The 18,252-nt window shown below is 34.2% G+C and overlaps 1 protein-coding gene and 3 long non-coding RNA genes across 4 annotated transcripts; 3 read left to right on the forward strand and 1 right to left on the reverse strand.

Annotated features, from left to right (window-relative positions):
- Positions 1-962: 962 nt before the first annotated feature.
- LOC149933924 (uncharacterized) lies at positions 963-1,259 on the forward strand. Its single transcript, XR_016472218.1, has 3 exons — positions 963-996; positions 1,072-1,125; positions 1,187-1,259. It is a non-coding gene; the product is annotated as an uncharacterized LOC149933924 (long non-coding RNA).
- A 4,180-nt stretch (positions 1,260-5,439) lies between these two features.
- On the forward strand, positions 5,440-5,995 carry LOC149933925 (uncharacterized). The gene is made up of 3 exons (XR_016482246.1): positions 5,440-5,674; positions 5,754-5,883; positions 5,945-5,995. It is a non-coding gene; the product is annotated as an uncharacterized LOC149933925 (long non-coding RNA).
- Positions 5,996-7,008: 1,013 nt separating this feature from the next.
- On the forward strand, positions 7,009-7,688 carry LOC149933926 (uncharacterized). The gene is made up of 3 exons (XM_090153362.1): positions 7,009-7,260; positions 7,329-7,418; positions 7,536-7,688. The coding sequence occupies exons 1-3, from the start codon at positions 7,009-7,011 to the stop codon at positions 7,644-7,646; spliced, it is 453 nt and encodes a 150-aa protein (XP_090009488.1). The 3' UTR covers positions 7,647-7,688.
- A 4,021-nt stretch (positions 7,689-11,709) lies between these two features.
- Positions 11,710-12,221, reverse strand: LOC149933927 (uncharacterized). Its single transcript, XR_016482245.1, has 3 exons — positions 12,171-12,221; positions 11,879-12,035; positions 11,710-11,816 (listed from the first exon to the last, which is right to left on the reverse strand). It is a non-coding gene; the product is annotated as an uncharacterized LOC149933927 (long non-coding RNA).
- Between the last annotated feature and the right edge of the window lie 6,031 nt (positions 12,222-18,252).

Below are 18,252 nucleotides of genomic sequence, written 5' to 3' on the forward strand. Positions count from 1 at the left end.
GTGATTTCGAATCTAGGGTACGAGTTTAAATTATCTTTGCTTTGATCGCTCAAACTAGGCTGTGCCTGAATTTCCCTAATTCAGCGTAGTTAGGAGTTCTGCGGTTATATTACTAAATAAAAGCTTTTAACACGCGTCGACTAAATACGCGAAAATTATGCAACATTGCGATTTAAGGCTGCATCCGTTAACTGCCAGGCAGAAAGTTTGGTAATTTAAAAACAAAATCTTCTACCTAGAAATTTTTCCAATCATCATTTATAATTGATGTGCTAGAATATAACCAAACCAAGGTTATAAAATGAACTAAAAAGGGGCCCCGCCGCAACGCGGGTGTGCGGGCAGCACCGTCCCTTGGGTAGGGCGAGCGGGGCAGCGGCCCAGGGCGCACAAATTATAGGGGCGCAAAATTGAAGATTTTTATTTTAATTAGATATTGAAAAATTTTAAATTTTATTAAAAATAAATTGAAAATATTTCAATAAAACTCGAAAAAAATGAAACATAAATTTATCTGTATTAGAATTGTCCAAATACGAATTTTGCTTTCCTTAGTCCGGCGGCTACACTGCCGTCAATTCGCCGAAAAAGGTTTTTCAAAAGATATTTTTGGTATACAGTAGATACCACGAAACTCAAAAAAGGCTTATGTAAATGTTAGACTATACTAAGACTCGTATAACTTTCTTAGATGGTGCCAGATTCAAGATTTAAAAAGGTCTTATAACTAAACTAGCTTAAAAAAACAAAGAAAATGATAAAATCTAAGCTTGAATAAGTGTTTTTACAAAAGATCGGGGGTCACGTGTTTTCAGTAAATTTGCGTCACTACGGTCAAAATGAAATCTCGAAGTTGGCCGATAATTTAGAGATGCTCTTTAGTGTCGTCCGCTATTTAAGACAAGGCTTACTTGTCGTTTAGTTTAACAGTAAAGTGAAAGTTCTAACTGCTATAGAAGATTATTTATTTTTGCTGAGTATTTTATATCTTTGAAGGTTAGTAAATAAAAAATAACTAAAACCAGACTAATATTTAGAAACCATGTACTTATTTAAGTTTCCTATTTTTAGAAACATCAACTTGGAGAAGAAGATTCAGTCCTTTCATTGTGATTTATGCTATAAGTAAAATCATAGTATTCATTTTCATTTTAATAAAATTCTAATATTATAATTTTGTAATTAGATTAGGTTAGCCAATATGTCAAGTAACAAAAAGTGGGGTGGCCAGAAATGTTGCGTGCCTGGATGTACAAAGTCATCATATAAGAATGTAAATACAACATTTAGCAGATTTCCAAAAGATGAAAGTCTTAGAGAGAAATGGGTCACGGTCATAAATGACAACTATAAAGATTCCTCTACTCAATCTAAGAAGAGACCAGGGACAACCACTGTACGCAGAGTTTTTGGTTCCAAATATCAAGTAGTTTGTGGATTCTATTTCAGCGCAGATGGCCGGAGAAAGTACGGACAAAACGTACCTTGTTATTTTTACCATGAAGTCACTGAGTCTGAATCTGCAGTAGGAAATGAATCTTTCTGTGAAGTGTCCAATTATGTGGTTATTCATAATGAACTAAAAAGTGTAGGAACATCTCAAAATAACACCATTGGTAACAAAATTCATTCGTGGAATGCTCATTTAAAAATGACACCAAATCACGATGAAAATGGTAATCAAAATTGAATATTTTAAGAATTAAATTTTTACTTAATTATTATTTGTTTCTTTATGAATTAGATCACAGTTATAGCTTGATCAAAGATTATGATGTTCTTGCGAATACTATTTCAAACCAACAGAAAACTATCGAGATGCTGGCTATCATGTTAAACGATATGAGAAAACTCAAAGAAGATAATGTAGTTCTGAAGAATGAAAATAAAGAACTAGAAAAAAAGGTAGCTGAACTGTCACAAACCAATACACGTCTTTCTTGTGTCAATGCTGAAATATCAAGCCTTAAGTCTTCAATTGAAACTGAAAATCAATCCTTAAAGGAACGTATACGTTTGTTGGAGAAAGACAATAAATTTTCCTTTAAAAGTATTACCAACTCTAAAATGCTGCAATTTTATACTGGCTTTAGCTCTGAGGAAGAGTTCAAGGTTTTCTTTGAGTATATCGAAACAGATTTACCTAGTCTATGTTATTATCGCAGCAATGGAGGTTATGAAAGGCAAACTGAACGAAAGAGCTCCGGAAGTACTGGAAGACCATTGGCATTGGAATATCAAGATCAGCTCGTTTTGGTGCTTTGTCGTCTAAAGGTCGGATTATTTGAAGAAGACTTAGCATACCGCTTTGGAATTTCAGTATCCACCGTCTCAAAATTATGCATAACTTGGTTCGATTTACTGCATAAAAGGTTGTCGTAACTGAACATTTGGCCTTCAAGGAAAGTTGTAGACAGTGATATGCCAGAAGAATTAAAAAAATTATACCCCACCACGCGCGTAATAATCGACGCGACGGAGCTGTTCATACAAACTCCACATGATTATACAACCCAAAATGACACTTGATCATCTTATAAGCATCACAGTACAGCGAAGGGTCTCATTGGCATAGCTCCAAATGGATTTGTTACGTTTGTATCTGATCTTGTACCAGGTCGAATGTCAGATTTGGAAGTGACTGCTCAAAGCAAGATAGTTGACTTATTAGAATCGGGTGACTCAGTAATGGCCGATCGAGGTTTTACAATAGAGCCATTGCTAAAAAACAAAAATATCGGGTTAAATATCCCACCCTTCTTAGGAAAGAAAACCCAGCTGTCACTGGAAGAAGAGAACAAAACTAGAGACATTGCTAGTGTGAGAATACACGTGGAACGTGTCATACGAAGCGTTAAGAAATACCACTTGCTTAATACAGTATTTCCAAATAGTATGAGTGCGCAGCTCCAGAAGGTTTGGAAAATTTGTGCGTATTTAACAAATTTTTGTAATGAACCTCTGCTAAACGTGGCCAATGAAAAAAGTACAGGCTTATAAATAAGATAAAGATTAAAACTATTTTTTAAGCAATTAATCCATCCATTTTATTAAAAATAGTGTAAAAAATACTTCCATGAGGTACAAATACTAGCTGACCCAAGTAGGCTAACTTGAATATAATAGACAGTTTCAGCAAACCCATTTCTAGGCGTAGAAATAGGTTTGCTGAAACTGTCTAATATTCAATGACCTTGCTAAATAGTCTCTCAAAAAATAGGAACCTTTATTGAGTTACATACATATTTGGTGTATCTTCATTGAGCTTTTGCACTTCGTTAGGAATCGGGCAAATTTTTGGTTTTAAAAAGTTAACAACATTTTCCGAATAGAAATTAAGTAATTTGGGAAGCATTTGGTTTTGAAAAAAATCACTATCAAATGGTATCCTCTCACAAAATGGGAAATTATCTCCACAATCCACAACTAGATCACAAAGTTTTACTCCTGTGATACCGAGTTGCCCTTGTATTTGGAACCAAAATTTATGTTTTTTATCACAGCGCAAGTCTCCATTTTCGTCTCTTTTTAGAAATGAAACTGTAGGGTCTTTTTTGGCAATAGCTTCAGCAATCGATGTCCCGTTTAGTTTGCATTTTGATAAAGTTTTTATTTCCAACAGTATGTATTTCCCAGTTGTCTCGTTAAATACAAGCCTATCAGGCGAAGCTCCTAACATGGGCAGGGAAGGATTAATGCAGAGGCCTACATTGAAAGTTTTGACATTTGGCCATCTCTCTTCATACTTCTTAGTAACAGCCTCTTCATTGTCAATACCTTCTTGTACAAATTTGTTTCTCGACAAATCTGGGCTATTCATAATCAATTTCACAAATTCTGGGGTTACTTCTTTTTTCCTTTTGCATATGACCCCGAATTTGGAAGCTGTTATTCGCTCCAGTCTTTCATTCTTCCACATATCACAGTTGGACTGGGCTCTTGTTTGGATCTCAAGCGTATGGGCGTCATCCAAAGTTATTTTTAAATGTGGTGGTGTAGCTCTCATGCCATTTTCAATAACTTGCAAAACTGTAACGTTACACTGCCGAATGTCAAATATCTTGAGAGGTAGAGAGATTCTGTTTACTATTTCAGGTACATCGAACGTGGCTGATATCAATGGTAATTCTTCATGCTGGATTTGTACTGGTGAAAAATTGGTTTCTTCTAATATGGCACTAAATAAACTTCTTTTAGAACTTTGTTTGAACTTTTGGACTAGATTTTGAATTCGAAGTTCCATGCCTTGATTATCTTCAGGTGATTGAAAATTTTTAATAGCAGAGTAATTTTTCAACTTATTTGCTTTGTTAATTAAAGTATTACTACACTTGTTTGGCTTGTGACGTACAAAGTTAATATTTTTAAAATGTTTTGTGACTAGAGCACCTTTGGCGTTAGGAACTCCCCAGGCTTTTGTTTTTTAGTGCATGCCTGATCATCGGGTATAAATTTTTTATTATCTCTAAAGCAATCTAGCATATACCATAAAAGGGCCGAAACATGAATGCAGACACCACCAGCACCTGCCTTACAATTGCACATTCCAGCCTCCACTAAGCCCGTTGACGCACTTATCTTGGCCGCTGTTTCATATTTCCTGGCCAATGTGAAAGAAGCTTGCACTTTGCATTTCAAATAAACTGATTTAGGAGCCACGCTTGAATCACTTTCGCCAGTACTCAGTAATATACAGAATATTTTACCACTTTTAAACATTGGATATCCGTTATGAAAATGTGTTGTGGCCTTTTGTCGTGTGAAGTGAGATCTAATGCTTTCCTCACAAAACTGCTCCGGAAAACTACGCATTTGCTTTGTCCAATGGCCTTGGGGAAGAAGGAACTTTGGCAAGATAATATTCGTTGATATTTTAACAGGGCTCAGTTTTCTTAAAAACAAAATTTCAATAATGAACAACAATTAACAATTTTTGAATATTTCTTATATCCATAGATAAATACTAACCTCATCTCTTCAGGTAATATATTGTCATCCATAGTAAGATCATCTCTGAAACATTAAAAAAAACAAAGTTAATATCCATTTAAGAAATTAAAGCAAATAACAAGTTTAGCATTATAAGGAACACTAACCTTTCTTGTGTTAAATCCATATATGAACTTGTAGAAACCTTAGACTAGCTCTATTAGTTTAAAATTAAGAATTTACGTTATAATATACATAACACATAAAAAGATATTTTTAATACTACCCTAGCCTTTATTTATCTAATCGTAACGCTGTTAATATTTAAAAGTAAAATAGTCTATACGCGGGCCTTAGTATCAGCAGCCGGATCTTAGCAGACGATGCCTTGCTCAAACTTACTGAATTCCCATGAGCCTCTATTCGCTAGCGAAACGGGTATAGGCGGCGCCACAGTCGCTACCCCCGCAGCGTACTTTGTTGATCAAAACAAACGATTAATATGGCGGATTGTAGGCGCAGAGGTGGCATAAATTGCCTTTTTGTAGTAATACTGCCTTTAAAAATATTACAATTCAAGTAAATGGTGAGAAAAGAACGTTGGAGTTATCGTTTCACAATTTTCCGAAATGCAAAGATCTTTTTAATGTGTGGTTAACTAATATAAAATCAGGGAAGATGCCTAGTTAGTGGGCACAGATTTGCAGCGCCCATTTTAAAGATAAAGACTTTTTAGAAAGAAATGGTGAGACACAAATTTTACTTGTTATTACTGATTTTAAAGTTAATATTATTAAATATATATCATAAGAACTGTCATTTAGATGAAGAGAATTCAAGAGACGCATGAAATGCAGTGCCATTCCAAGCAATAATTTACCATGTAGACTTATTACAAATCCAATGTAACTAAATAAAAAGAGAGGACCCTACGTTTTGTGAATCGTTTTAAAGGTGATCTGTTTTATTATATACTGCAAAATAAGGAAATGCTAATGAATTAAATTAATTTTAGGTCAAGCCGTTCGATTGTCATTATCGCTGGAAAATATTACATTGAGGCCCACAAAATTATGTGTTAAAAGGGCATATTTTTCTATTTTGTATTGGACCCCAATTTTCCTATCTTTGCCACCCTGATGGTTCGGTATGAGTTTTCCAGTTGATTAATAACATTTCGAGCTATTGCCGCAGATCCCAATATAGTGGTTTCTTCAATGAATTTAATTGCTTTTAACTTTGAATTAATTCTATAATACATTTGTTTTTGCCTTTTTAGTTAACATGGCTTTGAGTAGAAAATTCATAACATAAATAGTTCAGTTCATTTGTTATCTACAAATACTAATTGGCCAAAATTTAAAATAGGAACTAATTTAACAATTTAATTATAACTTTTCTTTAACTAAAATCTAAAATCTAAAATTATATATTTGGACAACGTTTTTCTTCAAATATTGTCAGTCTCTCTTAATATCAATTAAAAATAGCCCTTGAGAGAATAGACAAAAAAATGAAAAGGCCTAGCTGAATTTTTCCATAGTAGCCTCTACAGTCGTTAGCCAGTAGATTCCTTCCTTTCCAACTTAGTTATTTTGTGCCACTGCCTCTTCAATTGATATTATCTTCGCTACAAATGGACTCTCCACAAATATTTCATTCCGACTAAAAGCTAGAAATAAATTTTTGAGACTAACTAAGTGACCAAATAAGAGTACATACCTTTTTGAGCCAGCCAAATTTAACCCTCGCAACTCTAACCATTTTATTACCGTCATAGAGAAATAATAGAGGAGTGGTTAAGTAAACCTTTTTGGCGTAACTGCTGTTATGCCAGTAGAGGCTAGCAGGAGAGTGGGGGCTGACAAAAAAGGGGAAAGAACCCGGGTCTTTTTACAAAACGTTGGCCAGCTGGCGCCCTCTCTGAATAAAAATAGTGAAAAGAGTTATTTCAAACGCTTCTTTATGGCCAAGGCTAACACTTTCAAGTATTAGTAAGGAGTGACTAGCATTTGTTATTAGTAACAAGTAGTTAATTAATACTTATTTATTGAATTATTTTAAAAGTAATAATTTGTAATGGGGAAAAAATACTGTTTGTTTCGGTCGTGTAAGAACCGTGAAAATTCGAAGAAATCAGTGAATATAACCTTTTACCCTGTTCCAAAACCAACACTAAACATTGAAAAATGTCTAAAATGGCTTGATGCTATTAACCGTACTGATATTCAAACAGTAAATGTTAAATCACATCACTATGTCTGCAATATTCATTTCATTGGTGGTAAAGGCCCCACAAAAGAATTTCCAGATCCGGTGAAAGAATATAAGGTATTGTTTTACATAATTTGCCTTCATTGAATAAAAGCGTTGAATTTTAATTATTGTTCCTCAAATAGACATCACGAGATTTAGATCATAGCTATTTCAGAACTACTGTAGCTGAGAAAGCATTAGAAGAAATCCGAGGTCCATTCACGGAAAATGAGGTATTATTTTACATGATTGGCTTTCAAGATTTAATTTTAATTAGTTGTATTTTCAATAGACTCCACAAGCTTTAGATCATTGCCATTCCAAACCTACTATATCTGACATTGCAACAGAGGAATGTGACAAGCTTCCCGATATTGAAATTCAATCTACTGAAGATGACTCCCATAAAGTTGTATTTGAAAATTTACTGGAACCAAGCCCAAAACATATTCAAGCTCTAGAAAAGCAGCCTGGCACAAGTTTAACACCGGAAAAAGATTACCTTGGAGATATAAATGAAATATTACCAATTGGTTCTGATACGTATGATAGAAATATATCTATTATCAAATTACCTGATGAGGTTGTTAGAAAAATTGCTAAAGATTTTTTATATTATCAAGCTAATAACTTGGATGATTTTAATTGGTGCATGGAGATATTGCAAGATTTGTCACATTTGTCAGAAAATTCTACTAGACTTATTAAGAAGCTGATTTTTAAAAGAACTTCAGATAATGGATTAGTTAAAGTAGAATTATCCTTAATTTTAGAAGTTAATGTTTTTTTCTGCAATGACATTATCAGAAAAAATCATGCGTTTTTCGCCACATCTAAAACAGACAATGGCGTAATTTTGTGTTTTGAAGATTTGCTACAATTATTTAACAATCTTAATAACTGGAAAAGTTGTCAAGGAATTCAAGGTGAATTGCGTGACAATTTTAAGGGTCAATATTTAAAATCTATAAAAATTTGTAATCTGAGTAATTCTCTCAGATCTGAAAAATGTGATCAAATCATTATGGTCCGAAAAGCTATAGTTTGCACTTCTTGCCAAATAACTAAAAAGGTTTTACAGAACCGAAAAAGAAGAGAAAAGGCTGATAACATGGTTAAAAGAAACATGAATTTGCGCTACATGACAAATGGTCAAGTTAGAGAAAAAGTCATGAGTCTTTATAAGAAAAATATGGCATTAAAAAATAGAATAAAGGTTTTGGAAGCCAAAATTAAAAGAAGTTTTAAAAATGAAGGAATATTTATGTCTCAACAAGAAAGTAGGGAGTTTGAAGACATAATCCTTAAAAATCCATTTGAAAGCAAATCTATTTTTCAGAAGTTGTTGCTGCGAGAGCAATTAAAATTAATATTGTCTAAAAAATCTCGCCCAAAGCAATATCATCCTGCCATAATTCAATGGTGCCTTTCAATCAAAGCCAAGTCTCCTTCCGCATATGAAAGCATGAGACAAGCTTTCACACTTCCGTCAAAGAGAACACTTTTCAACTATTCTGTAGACCTAACCACTAAAAGCGGCTTCAATGACTTAACTCTTATTGAAATGAGAAATAAAATTAACATCGAACAACTAGAAGATCATCAGAAATATTTCTCCTTGATAATTGATGAAATCCAGGTCAAACAAGATCTTGTATTTAACAGTAACTCAGGTGAATTAATTGGAGCTATCAACTTAAACAACAATCGGAATAAAGTCACAGAAGCAGAAGCGAGAATAAAAGGCATGAAAGAAGAAACTAGCTCAAATGTACCCCTAGCCTCTCATGTATTACAAATGATGGTTAGAGGATTAACAACGAACTTCAAATATGCTTATTCATATTTCCCATGTGGTAATTTGACTGCCGATGATTTGTATTCGTTAGTTTGGGAAGCAATTGAAAATCTCCAAGCTGCCGGTTTCAGGATTCTGTCATTAGTTTGCGACAAGGCAACTTCTAACCAGAAGTTAATCAAGATTTGTACAGAGATGAACCAGAAGATAAATAATTGTAAAGTTGGCTACAAATGTATTAATCCCTTTAACAACAAAGAACCACTTTTTTTTTGTTTCGGATGTCTGCCATAACCTGAAAACTGCAAAAAATGGGTTTGCGAACAGTGGCAAACTGAAAAAACATAAAGATGGTATTTATAGACCAATTCGCTTGTTGAAAAAAAATGGGAAATCCATTCTTTGGAAACATGTTGTAAACACATATGAAAAAGATTCCTCTTCCATTCTGAGACTTGCCCCTAAACTAACGTACAATCACGTGTACCCCAATGCTTTTAGTTGTATGAAAGTTAGGCTTGCCACGCAAGTACTGAGTAGTTCTGTTGCTAATGCCATGAAAGAACTTGTTGGAGATGAGGCCTCGGAGACTATAAAGTTTATTCAGTTGTTCGACACATTTTTTGACATGCTAAATGTATCCAATCTTTCAAATTGCATTCACAAAAGGAAACCAGCCTTGGCACCTTACACAAGTCCAGATGATTGGCGTTTTAAAGTAACACTTTACATGTAATTTATTAGTAATTGAAACTTTAACATTTTTACATTTTAGTGGCTTGAAGAGGAATTTCTCGGCTATTTGGATACTTGGGAAGAAGAAGTAGAACAGCTAGATGTAGAGGAAGATTTTGATAAGTCAAAAATGTTACTTAGTAAAGAAACAATTGAAGGACTACGAATCACTGGTTTGTAAATGACTAATTTACTTTTCAAAAAATTTTATTTATATAAATTTGTATATGTACAGTTTTTTCTACCATTGGAATCGTTAAATTTCTTCTTGCTAAAGGAGCTCCTTTTGTACTAACAGCTAGAATCAACCAAGACTTAGTAGAAAATTACTTTAGCAAGCAGCGTGCGTCTTGTGGTGCGGGAGAAAATCCAACTGTGGACCAATATGGTCAAGGAGCCAAAAGATTAAAACTCATGAAATCACTATTGCCAAAAGTTACAACTGGAAATTGTTCTTTAACTAAGAAGAAGAGGGCCGCAAGACGAAAAGAAGCTCTTGATGCATCTTGTCATTAACTTATTAAATTTGGGTAGCTTTGAAAACTGAAACGCCTTTTTTACATTTTTGTGTTATTACTTTCAGCTCTTTTCTTATACCACTACTGTTTAAACAGTCTCTTTTTAAGGTTTGGAAAATATTCTTGACCTTTCTGGTCAACCCCTTCATGTGACAGTTGATCAATATGTTAAAGCATTTTGATTTGGCATTAACTGAATTTGCATTGTCACCCCACAGCTTATCCCAAGTTTGGGTAATAAATATATCTTTATCTAGAATGTCAATTACTGTTTTCTTCCTATTAGAATTGTCTTTAAATGGTTCACTGGGTTTAACGAAAGGAGCTATTATATCACACATTTTTTTAAACATCTCAAACGCGAATTTATTCAAATATAAAAGACCGCCTCTATCTTGCATTATACTCCACTGATGGTATTCTTCTGTTGCCTCGCTCTTTCTTATCAAACAGTTTTTCCAGAATGCAGGGCACTCGTAAAGTCCAATTATTTGACTCATGGTATAGCCAGCAATGTGGTGTAAAGTTTTTAAATCCTTTTGGTGTATTTCAGCTGCACTTAATTTGATGAACTCTTTGATTGGAATGGTTGGTGGAGCGTTGCTAGCTTCGGTGTCCAAATATATCTGGTTTATTTCATTAAATAGTCGATTTGAAAATATTGCAACTAAATGGGCTTGGTCTTGTTTCGATAGATTCTTGAAAGGGTACATTATAATAAATGAAGCTCTTAGTTCTTCTTGAAAATTTGGGTTTGTTAATAAAGCATGACAATTAAAAGAAAATCTAGGTTTGTCCAAAAGACCAGTGTTGCTCTCGGCAAATATAGAAAGGTAATCCAAAGCTTCATCGCTCAAATTTTCAATTTTCTGTTTCTTAATTTCATTGATTGCATTCTTTTTAAAAATAATGAACAATTAGTGCTGCTATTTGTTAAATTTATAAATATTTCCATATACTTACAATGAAAGAAATTGTTCTCCCAACATGAGTAACTTTTTGCATTTCACATGCATTTGATAAAATGATTTTCATGTTTTTTGTTAAAAACTGCTTATTGAACCCAATTCCTTAAAATATATTTATAATGTAAATATCAAATTTGCCGGTTTAAATGTTTTTATAAGAATACCTGTATCAATTTTCCTCTGTTGTGCCTTCGATGACTTTTTAAATTTGCTCGATTTGCAGTAACTATGATCCATAATTGCGAACCGCGCGGGGTGAACCACGTGTAAAAAGCGCTACATTTGAGATTTTGAAAATATTGCGTTGATATTGCGCAATTGGGAAAAACCTCGCTCGAAAGAGGGCGCCAAATACTGAAAATTCCGAACCTCTACTCCAGAAAACACCCGGGCTGCTACCCCCTTTTTCATCGCCCCCCCCCCCCCCCCAAGTAATGGCATAGCGCTCCCTTAGCAAAAATCCCCCTCTTAACGTCTCCTCTATTATTTCTCTATGTTACCGTACAATACCGAAGGCACAGTTAGTTCTTTTCCTTCATTTTACCCCACTTCTAAAGTCAGAAAGTTGGGATAGACCAGCAATTTACTGCATGTTTGCAAAAGCCGGAATTTCTAGAATAATAAGTAAAACAGGTTACATTAAAGAATTGGGTTTTAATAAAAAATATATTTACCCACTATTGCATGAACAATGGACACTTTAAATGTTGTGTTTTCCATCACCAACTTCAAATTTTAACTTTTGTTTTAAGCATCCGCACACCTTATTCTATGGATCCAGAGTAGACTACTCTCCAATATACTTAAAAATTTCAAGCATGGAGCGATTCACTAATATACCAAATAAAATTATTTAAAATACATTATACATTATACATTATACAAAATGCTGAAGCTACTAGTCTATGAAATTAGAACAATCTGGGCTTGTTCTAATGTGAAGATAATAATAAATTTCCTACATACCTTTAAAACTTTCAAACTGATCCCGTGTATGAATTCTCCAAGGCCTACTCATAGTGTTATAACTCGAATATTTATACTTATATTTACGAATTCAATACCTATTGACAGTTCAAAATTAAATAAATGTCGTATATACACCTTTGTTAATACAAAACATTCGAACACGCTTTAAAAAATATGCTAAAATCGTTAGTAAAATGTTTTAATTGATGTTATAAAACGCGCATTTTCGCATAACGCCATTACCCGTATCACCCAAATATAGTTCAAGGCAGTGTGACTAGGTGGCGCAGCTGTAGTTTTCGGTGGCGAATAGCGAAAATCTTTTGTAGAACCACCTATAACGAAAAAATGTGAAATTAACTACTTAATTATAAATTAACTGTAAACATATTTAAGTATTAATTAATCTGACGAAAATTGATCAAATTAAAACTTGAATAATGCAAATATTGTGAAACTAACTAATTAATTATTCATAAATTAATTAATAATTAGGTAATTATTATTTGTTAATTATTCATTAGGGAAAAACCGATAAAACCTACAAGTTGGTTACGTAATTTCGCGTCATATCTCCATAACGACCAAGTAGAGCTCTTTCATATTAATATATGCTACTCTACGCTATTAAACCTTTTGATTAAAAGAAAAACTGGACTGGTAACTCCTATTGTTTTCATAAAATATCGTGAAGCATAAAATATCTCGAGCGATATTATTTTAAATACTACTTTCACGCTTGCTTTGTTTCACTTAAAAAATAAATTAGGGTTAATTTTCATGTTTTCCGTCATTACTATTTCTTCAATAACTTTACAACCACAAATCCGATTTGAAATAAGAAACCAGATTTGGTTTCCGAATATTCTAACGCTTCGAAGAAGTGTAGGCACGAGATATTTTATTTAGTTTTCTATGACGTCATTTTGGAGGGGTTTGGCTATTTCCGACTTTGCTCGTGCCCTAATTACGGTAGGGCATTAATTTTATCCTATATTATTTTCGTGAGGGTTTTCTTTCATAGAAGTCCTCATTCGGCTCTCCATCTAAAATAGAAACAAAATGGCTGCCGAGAGAAAACGGCCTGAAACTTTTGATCGGGACTGTACTTTTCCAGTTGAAGATTTAAATAAACGAGTAGTCAAATTAGGCGAAAAATATCCAGGTGACATAGATCTAATAGAAATATCAGCAGAAATTGAAAGTTTTAAATATCAATTTAGTTCTTTAATGGACAATCTTGAAATCGCAAAATCTTTAGATTTATTAAATACCATATTGGAACACTCGCTGACAAATATATATCCAAATATAACAATTGCATTCGAGTTTTTTACAAATCTCTCAATTAGATCGATAGAATACGAAATGTCAAAAAAAAAAAATAATTTCGATATGCGTCATCATTAAAACACAACCACGTAACTTGAGATACTTGGTTTTGTAAAAATTGACATCGATCTCTTTTAATGATAGCAGTTCCATCGTCTCTTCGATGTCTTCAATTGACGCCGTCTGATCATTCACCATTAGCTCCAACTCATCTCTTAATTTCCTTGCTGGCGCATTGATAATATCTTTATTCAGCTTAGTCTTAGCCAATTCAGTGGTTCTATTTCTGGTAGCCATCTTTGCTTCGATGGTAACTGAATGTTGATGTTCAACAATTGTCACCGATATTCAGATCCGGAAACCGCTGACAAAATTCAACTTGTCTTGGATAATCAGCCTCATATAATAAATAAATAAATAAAAAATAAATTTTCCTGAGCGAGTCCATACATAAGATGCAGATAGGCAGATTCTGCATTCATGAAGTACGCCATAGCATGCAGGTTTAAGATACGAAATGTTCGTTTATTTATTGAGGACCCTCAATTTATTGCAAATTTGAGCCTCGTATTCGTCCAAAAAATATTTTAGAACATGTGTTGTAGACTAAACCTGTAGACTAAAAACATTCGTTTGTGGGTGACTATTTAATGATACTATTAATTATACAAGTCAACTACATTCAGTGTACATTCAGGAAAAACACGGAGATGAGCTAGGTTCGTTCCAAAACGCATCACAAGGTGTTAAATTTGTAGTTACTTATGGCATTAGAAGAATAAAAAATGAAATATAATAATTTCCTTTTTTAATAGGCGTAGTCATTTAGAAACACCTTGTTAAAACGTAGTTCTACACGTAGCTTACTTCTTTCATTTTATTAACGCACTTTTGATACTAGCTTTGTTTTATCGTAAAAGATAAGAAACCAATGCTTAGTGAAAGGAAACAATAATTGGATCCAAGAAATAATAGAAACTGCACATTGGCGCGTTTTTCAACGATTAGGAGGGCGATTTTTGACGGCCAAAACGTTTTTTGGACCTTTTTCACTCCTTGTTAACCAAAGAACACGCCTGTAAATTTGTGGCAGACGTCTCTGAAACACCCTGTATAATAAAAAAATTTAGAGTTTATTTTAAATTGTCAAGGAATTACGAGGCCGAAATAGCGATCTGTAACATAGGACTTTCTACACCCGGTTTTTTTTAATAATTATTTTTATTTTAACTTTGACTTTGCTCCTCAGAGAGATTGAAAAAAAGGTGTACAAATATTTGGTTCAAATAAATAAATAAATAAATACTTTGCGTTTATGTAAAACAATAGTTATATGACCATTAAATTTAAGAAAAAACAAATATGCCTTCGAGGCGTAAACAAATTTCAGTCATCTTTTTGCCGTGAAACAAATTCCCTTGACACAATGTTTTCGCATCAACCTTTGTATCTTTACAATCTAATTATTTGATTAAAAAAATTAAAATGGTTTCCTTTTAAATGGCAAAGAGGAAAAGCTAATTAATTTCCGTCGAGAAAAAATTATTGGGTTTGTGATAGTTTTCCACATTATTGCAAATACAATTATTTCATTAAATAATTATTGAATTAAAACATTAAATTGCGGTTCCCTTTGTAATTTCCAGGATGTAAAGCAAACTAATTTACTTTCACGAAAAGCGTCGCTGATCAAGATAACCTTATTTTTTAACAGTTTCCGCTTCATATAGTACTATCTATATAAACTGAGTGCTGAATCGAAGGTTCACAATACGGAATAAACAAGCCGTTAACATGAAGGCGTCTTTATTTACGTGTCTTCTCTCCGTTGTCTTTTTCATTGGAATTATTCAGGATTCTGGTGAGTGTTAACGTTTTCTCCAATTTGCTTGTTTCCCCAGAGAGGGCTGGACTGGCTTTTACAAGAAGTTACCAAAACCTCTTTAACTTATGCATCTGGGCTTCAGCCAGTGTCGCCACTCAGTCAACACTCGCCTGAGCTATGACCATATAGAGCCGTTTTGGTTTGGTTGGCCGCGACCGAAAATTTGTCGTCAGAGACAATGCAATTAGCGGAAACCAGTGGAAATTCATTTTAGTAGCAGATTAGTTGCTTGTTTAAAAAATTATATTAAGTAAAATATGGGCTTTATCGATTAAGAATTTTTAATTGAAGAATATTTTTTCTGAACCCTTTGTTTCAATTTTATCACGGTGTAAATTTACATGGCGAGTAATTTTGAATGCGATCGAGAATGTTAGTTTCTTCCCGATTGAATATAGGAAGTTTCGTCATACATGACTCTTAACGGTATAATAGTATTTAGTGTGAAATACCAATAGTTCATTATTCAGTCCCTCTTGCAGTTAGTGTAGGGTGCTGTTGGCTCGCGTAGCATGAAGGGCTTGCCACCACCCTCCTACGCATTGTAACCCGGCCATCTGAATTATTTACTTTAAAAGTCGTTTGATGACTTAGCCCTAAGGTGGTGCCTGGGGTATAAGCCTAGCTGATTATGATTATTATGATTATTATTATTAAATGCTGAAGCTAGTAATTGCAAGAAACATAATTTCTTTGAAAACATCTAAAAATTGTGATCTCCGTCATGTCGTTTGGAAAACTCGTCTTTAGTTTTCTGCTCGAAACTCTTATTGTACGGTATGTCCCAACTTAAATCTGCTATAGGTGCTACAATGGTTACACTATAATTCCGGATTGGAACAGAGGTCGGAAAACTTGCAGAGGGGTAATGAATGGGAAAAGCAGCCTCTTACAGAATTCCCTTCAACGAACATTTTTCTAACCACCATTTGCCGGGCACATGCGTTGTCCTTTAATTAGATCTTGAGAGGCGTGTGAAACCTGCAAATTATCGGCTTATGTTTAAATCATGTACAAGAGGCTTAATGTAAAATACTCTTTAATTGTAATAAACTTTTTATATATTTACCAAAATTTACAATGCAATGGCATAGTGGCAGCTAAATAAGACCTCTAGAAGAGATAATAGCAAAAGGATTCCACTAGGTCCCACTCCGGATTAACGTCCCGACGTCCCTTTAGATACTGGAGAATAAAGCCCGCCAAGAAATCTTAGCGGACTCACTGTGGTGCAATAGCAATCGGTTTAATGTTTTACTACTTCACAACAAAATGAAAAGGCTAATTCAAATGCTAAGAGCCAACGTCGAATTTATGTTAACTGAAAAAGCTAATTACACAAATAATTACTTTTTTTTTTTTAAATGTCGTTCCCGCTTGTGTTATCCGTTTTTTTGTTTGCTAAATTATTTATTCGTTTTCGTTTTAAATGAATGTCTTTTGTAGAAGGGAAAGCGAACGTGGAAAAAGCTGCTGAACCGGCCTATTTTGTTCGAAGAAGCATTCCTGCCTGGCAATCGGCATATAAAAAAGCTGCTGAACCGGCCTATTTTGTTCGAAGAAGCATTCCTGCCTGGCAATCGGCATATAAAAAAGCTGCTGAACCGGCCTATTTTGTTCGAAGAAGCATTCCTGCCTGGCAATCGGCATATAAAAAAGCTGCTGAACCGGCCTATTTTGTTTAAATTTTTATGTTGCTTAAAATGCTTAATGTGTTATATAAGTATGCGTGCGAAAATAAAATAAAATAAATTCATTATATTACTTTTCTGGAACCAATAATCAACGTAACTTAAGTATGCGATTAGACCAAAACTTTTTTACACGAAACTTAAATAATTTCAATCAAAACAAAAACATAGTGACCGTTATATATATTTATAAACAAAATTAAAAAAAAAATAGCAAATGTCACAACAAATTAATTTTTTAAATGGCATAGGCTAATTTAGTAATTCATATGTAGGGTTTTCGCGGTTAATAGCATTAATTTAGTTTATCTTTTTATTGCGAAATATAATTGACTAAACACGTTCATTTTGGTATGGCAAACATCTGCCCCTAGTTTATATCCAAACTTAATTTTTAAGCTCAAACAAATTTTACACCGCTGAGAGGGATATGAAAATGTTTGAAGCCTTTACAACATGCACGGTACGTATAGAATTAACCACATATTTTAATTTAATTTAAGAATTCACCTATTTGCAAAGTTTATCTGAGCATGAGGTCCACGCCATCTCTAATGTTCTGAAAAATTAAGGCAATGAAAATATATGAATTAGATAGACTAACATTTAAAGTGAAAGTACGTATTGAAAAAGTCTTTTTAATTTTATTATTACATGAAAATTATTTTACAGTGATTACAAAGGAGTGATTACTCTCACAGAAAATGATTACACAGTTTTTCAACTTTATTCCATCTCGTCTGTTTAGACATAACTAACTCTTCGGTTTCGCTTTCTCGGTGGTGCACACGGGCTTAGGATCTCTCCTATACTCTCTCTACGGGGGACGTTTCCCCGAGCTGACGTCATCACTTTGGAATGTCGCAAACCTCCCTCTCAAACTTGTACCCGGCGGCTCCTTCCACCGATGGTGATGTGCTTGGCTCGCGATCTCAGCCGCTGGGCGAGCGTTCCTGTGCCGTCGATTCTTCTCCCTCTGCCGCCGTAAGCCCCCCGGCATCCAAAGAGGCTACTCCTTCGGATCTCCCACCTCCCCCTCCCAAGCAGTTTTGCTATGTTGATTGCGGGCTTGGCAGGGAAGGTGATACTGCAGGAAAGATGCTCCATTGCGCGTACTGCCACCGCTGGATTCACATGCTGTGCTGTAAAATCAGGGCGAATGCCAACGTCT

This window comes from Leiobunum rupestre, chromosome 7, assembly GCF_980474605.1.
Source record: "Leiobunum rupestre chromosome 7, qqLeiRupe1.1.hap1, whole genome shotgun sequence".
In the NCBI taxonomy this organism is placed as follows: Eukaryota; Metazoa; Arthropoda; class Arachnida; order Opiliones; family Sclerosomatidae; genus Leiobunum; species Leiobunum rupestre.

Coding starts and splice junctions, on each gene's coding strand:
- LOC149933926 (XM_090153362.1), top strand. CDS start 7,009: ATGGGGAAAAAATACTGTTTGTTTCGGTCGTGTAAGAACCGTGAAAAT. Junction 7,261..7,328: donor ATCCGGTGAAAGAATATAAG/GTATTGTTTTAC, acceptor TTCCTCAAATAG/ACATCACGAGATTTAGATCA. Junction 7,419..7,535: donor GTCCATTCACGGAAAATGAG/GTATTATTTTAC, acceptor ACATTGCAACAG/AGGAATGTGACAAGCTTCCC.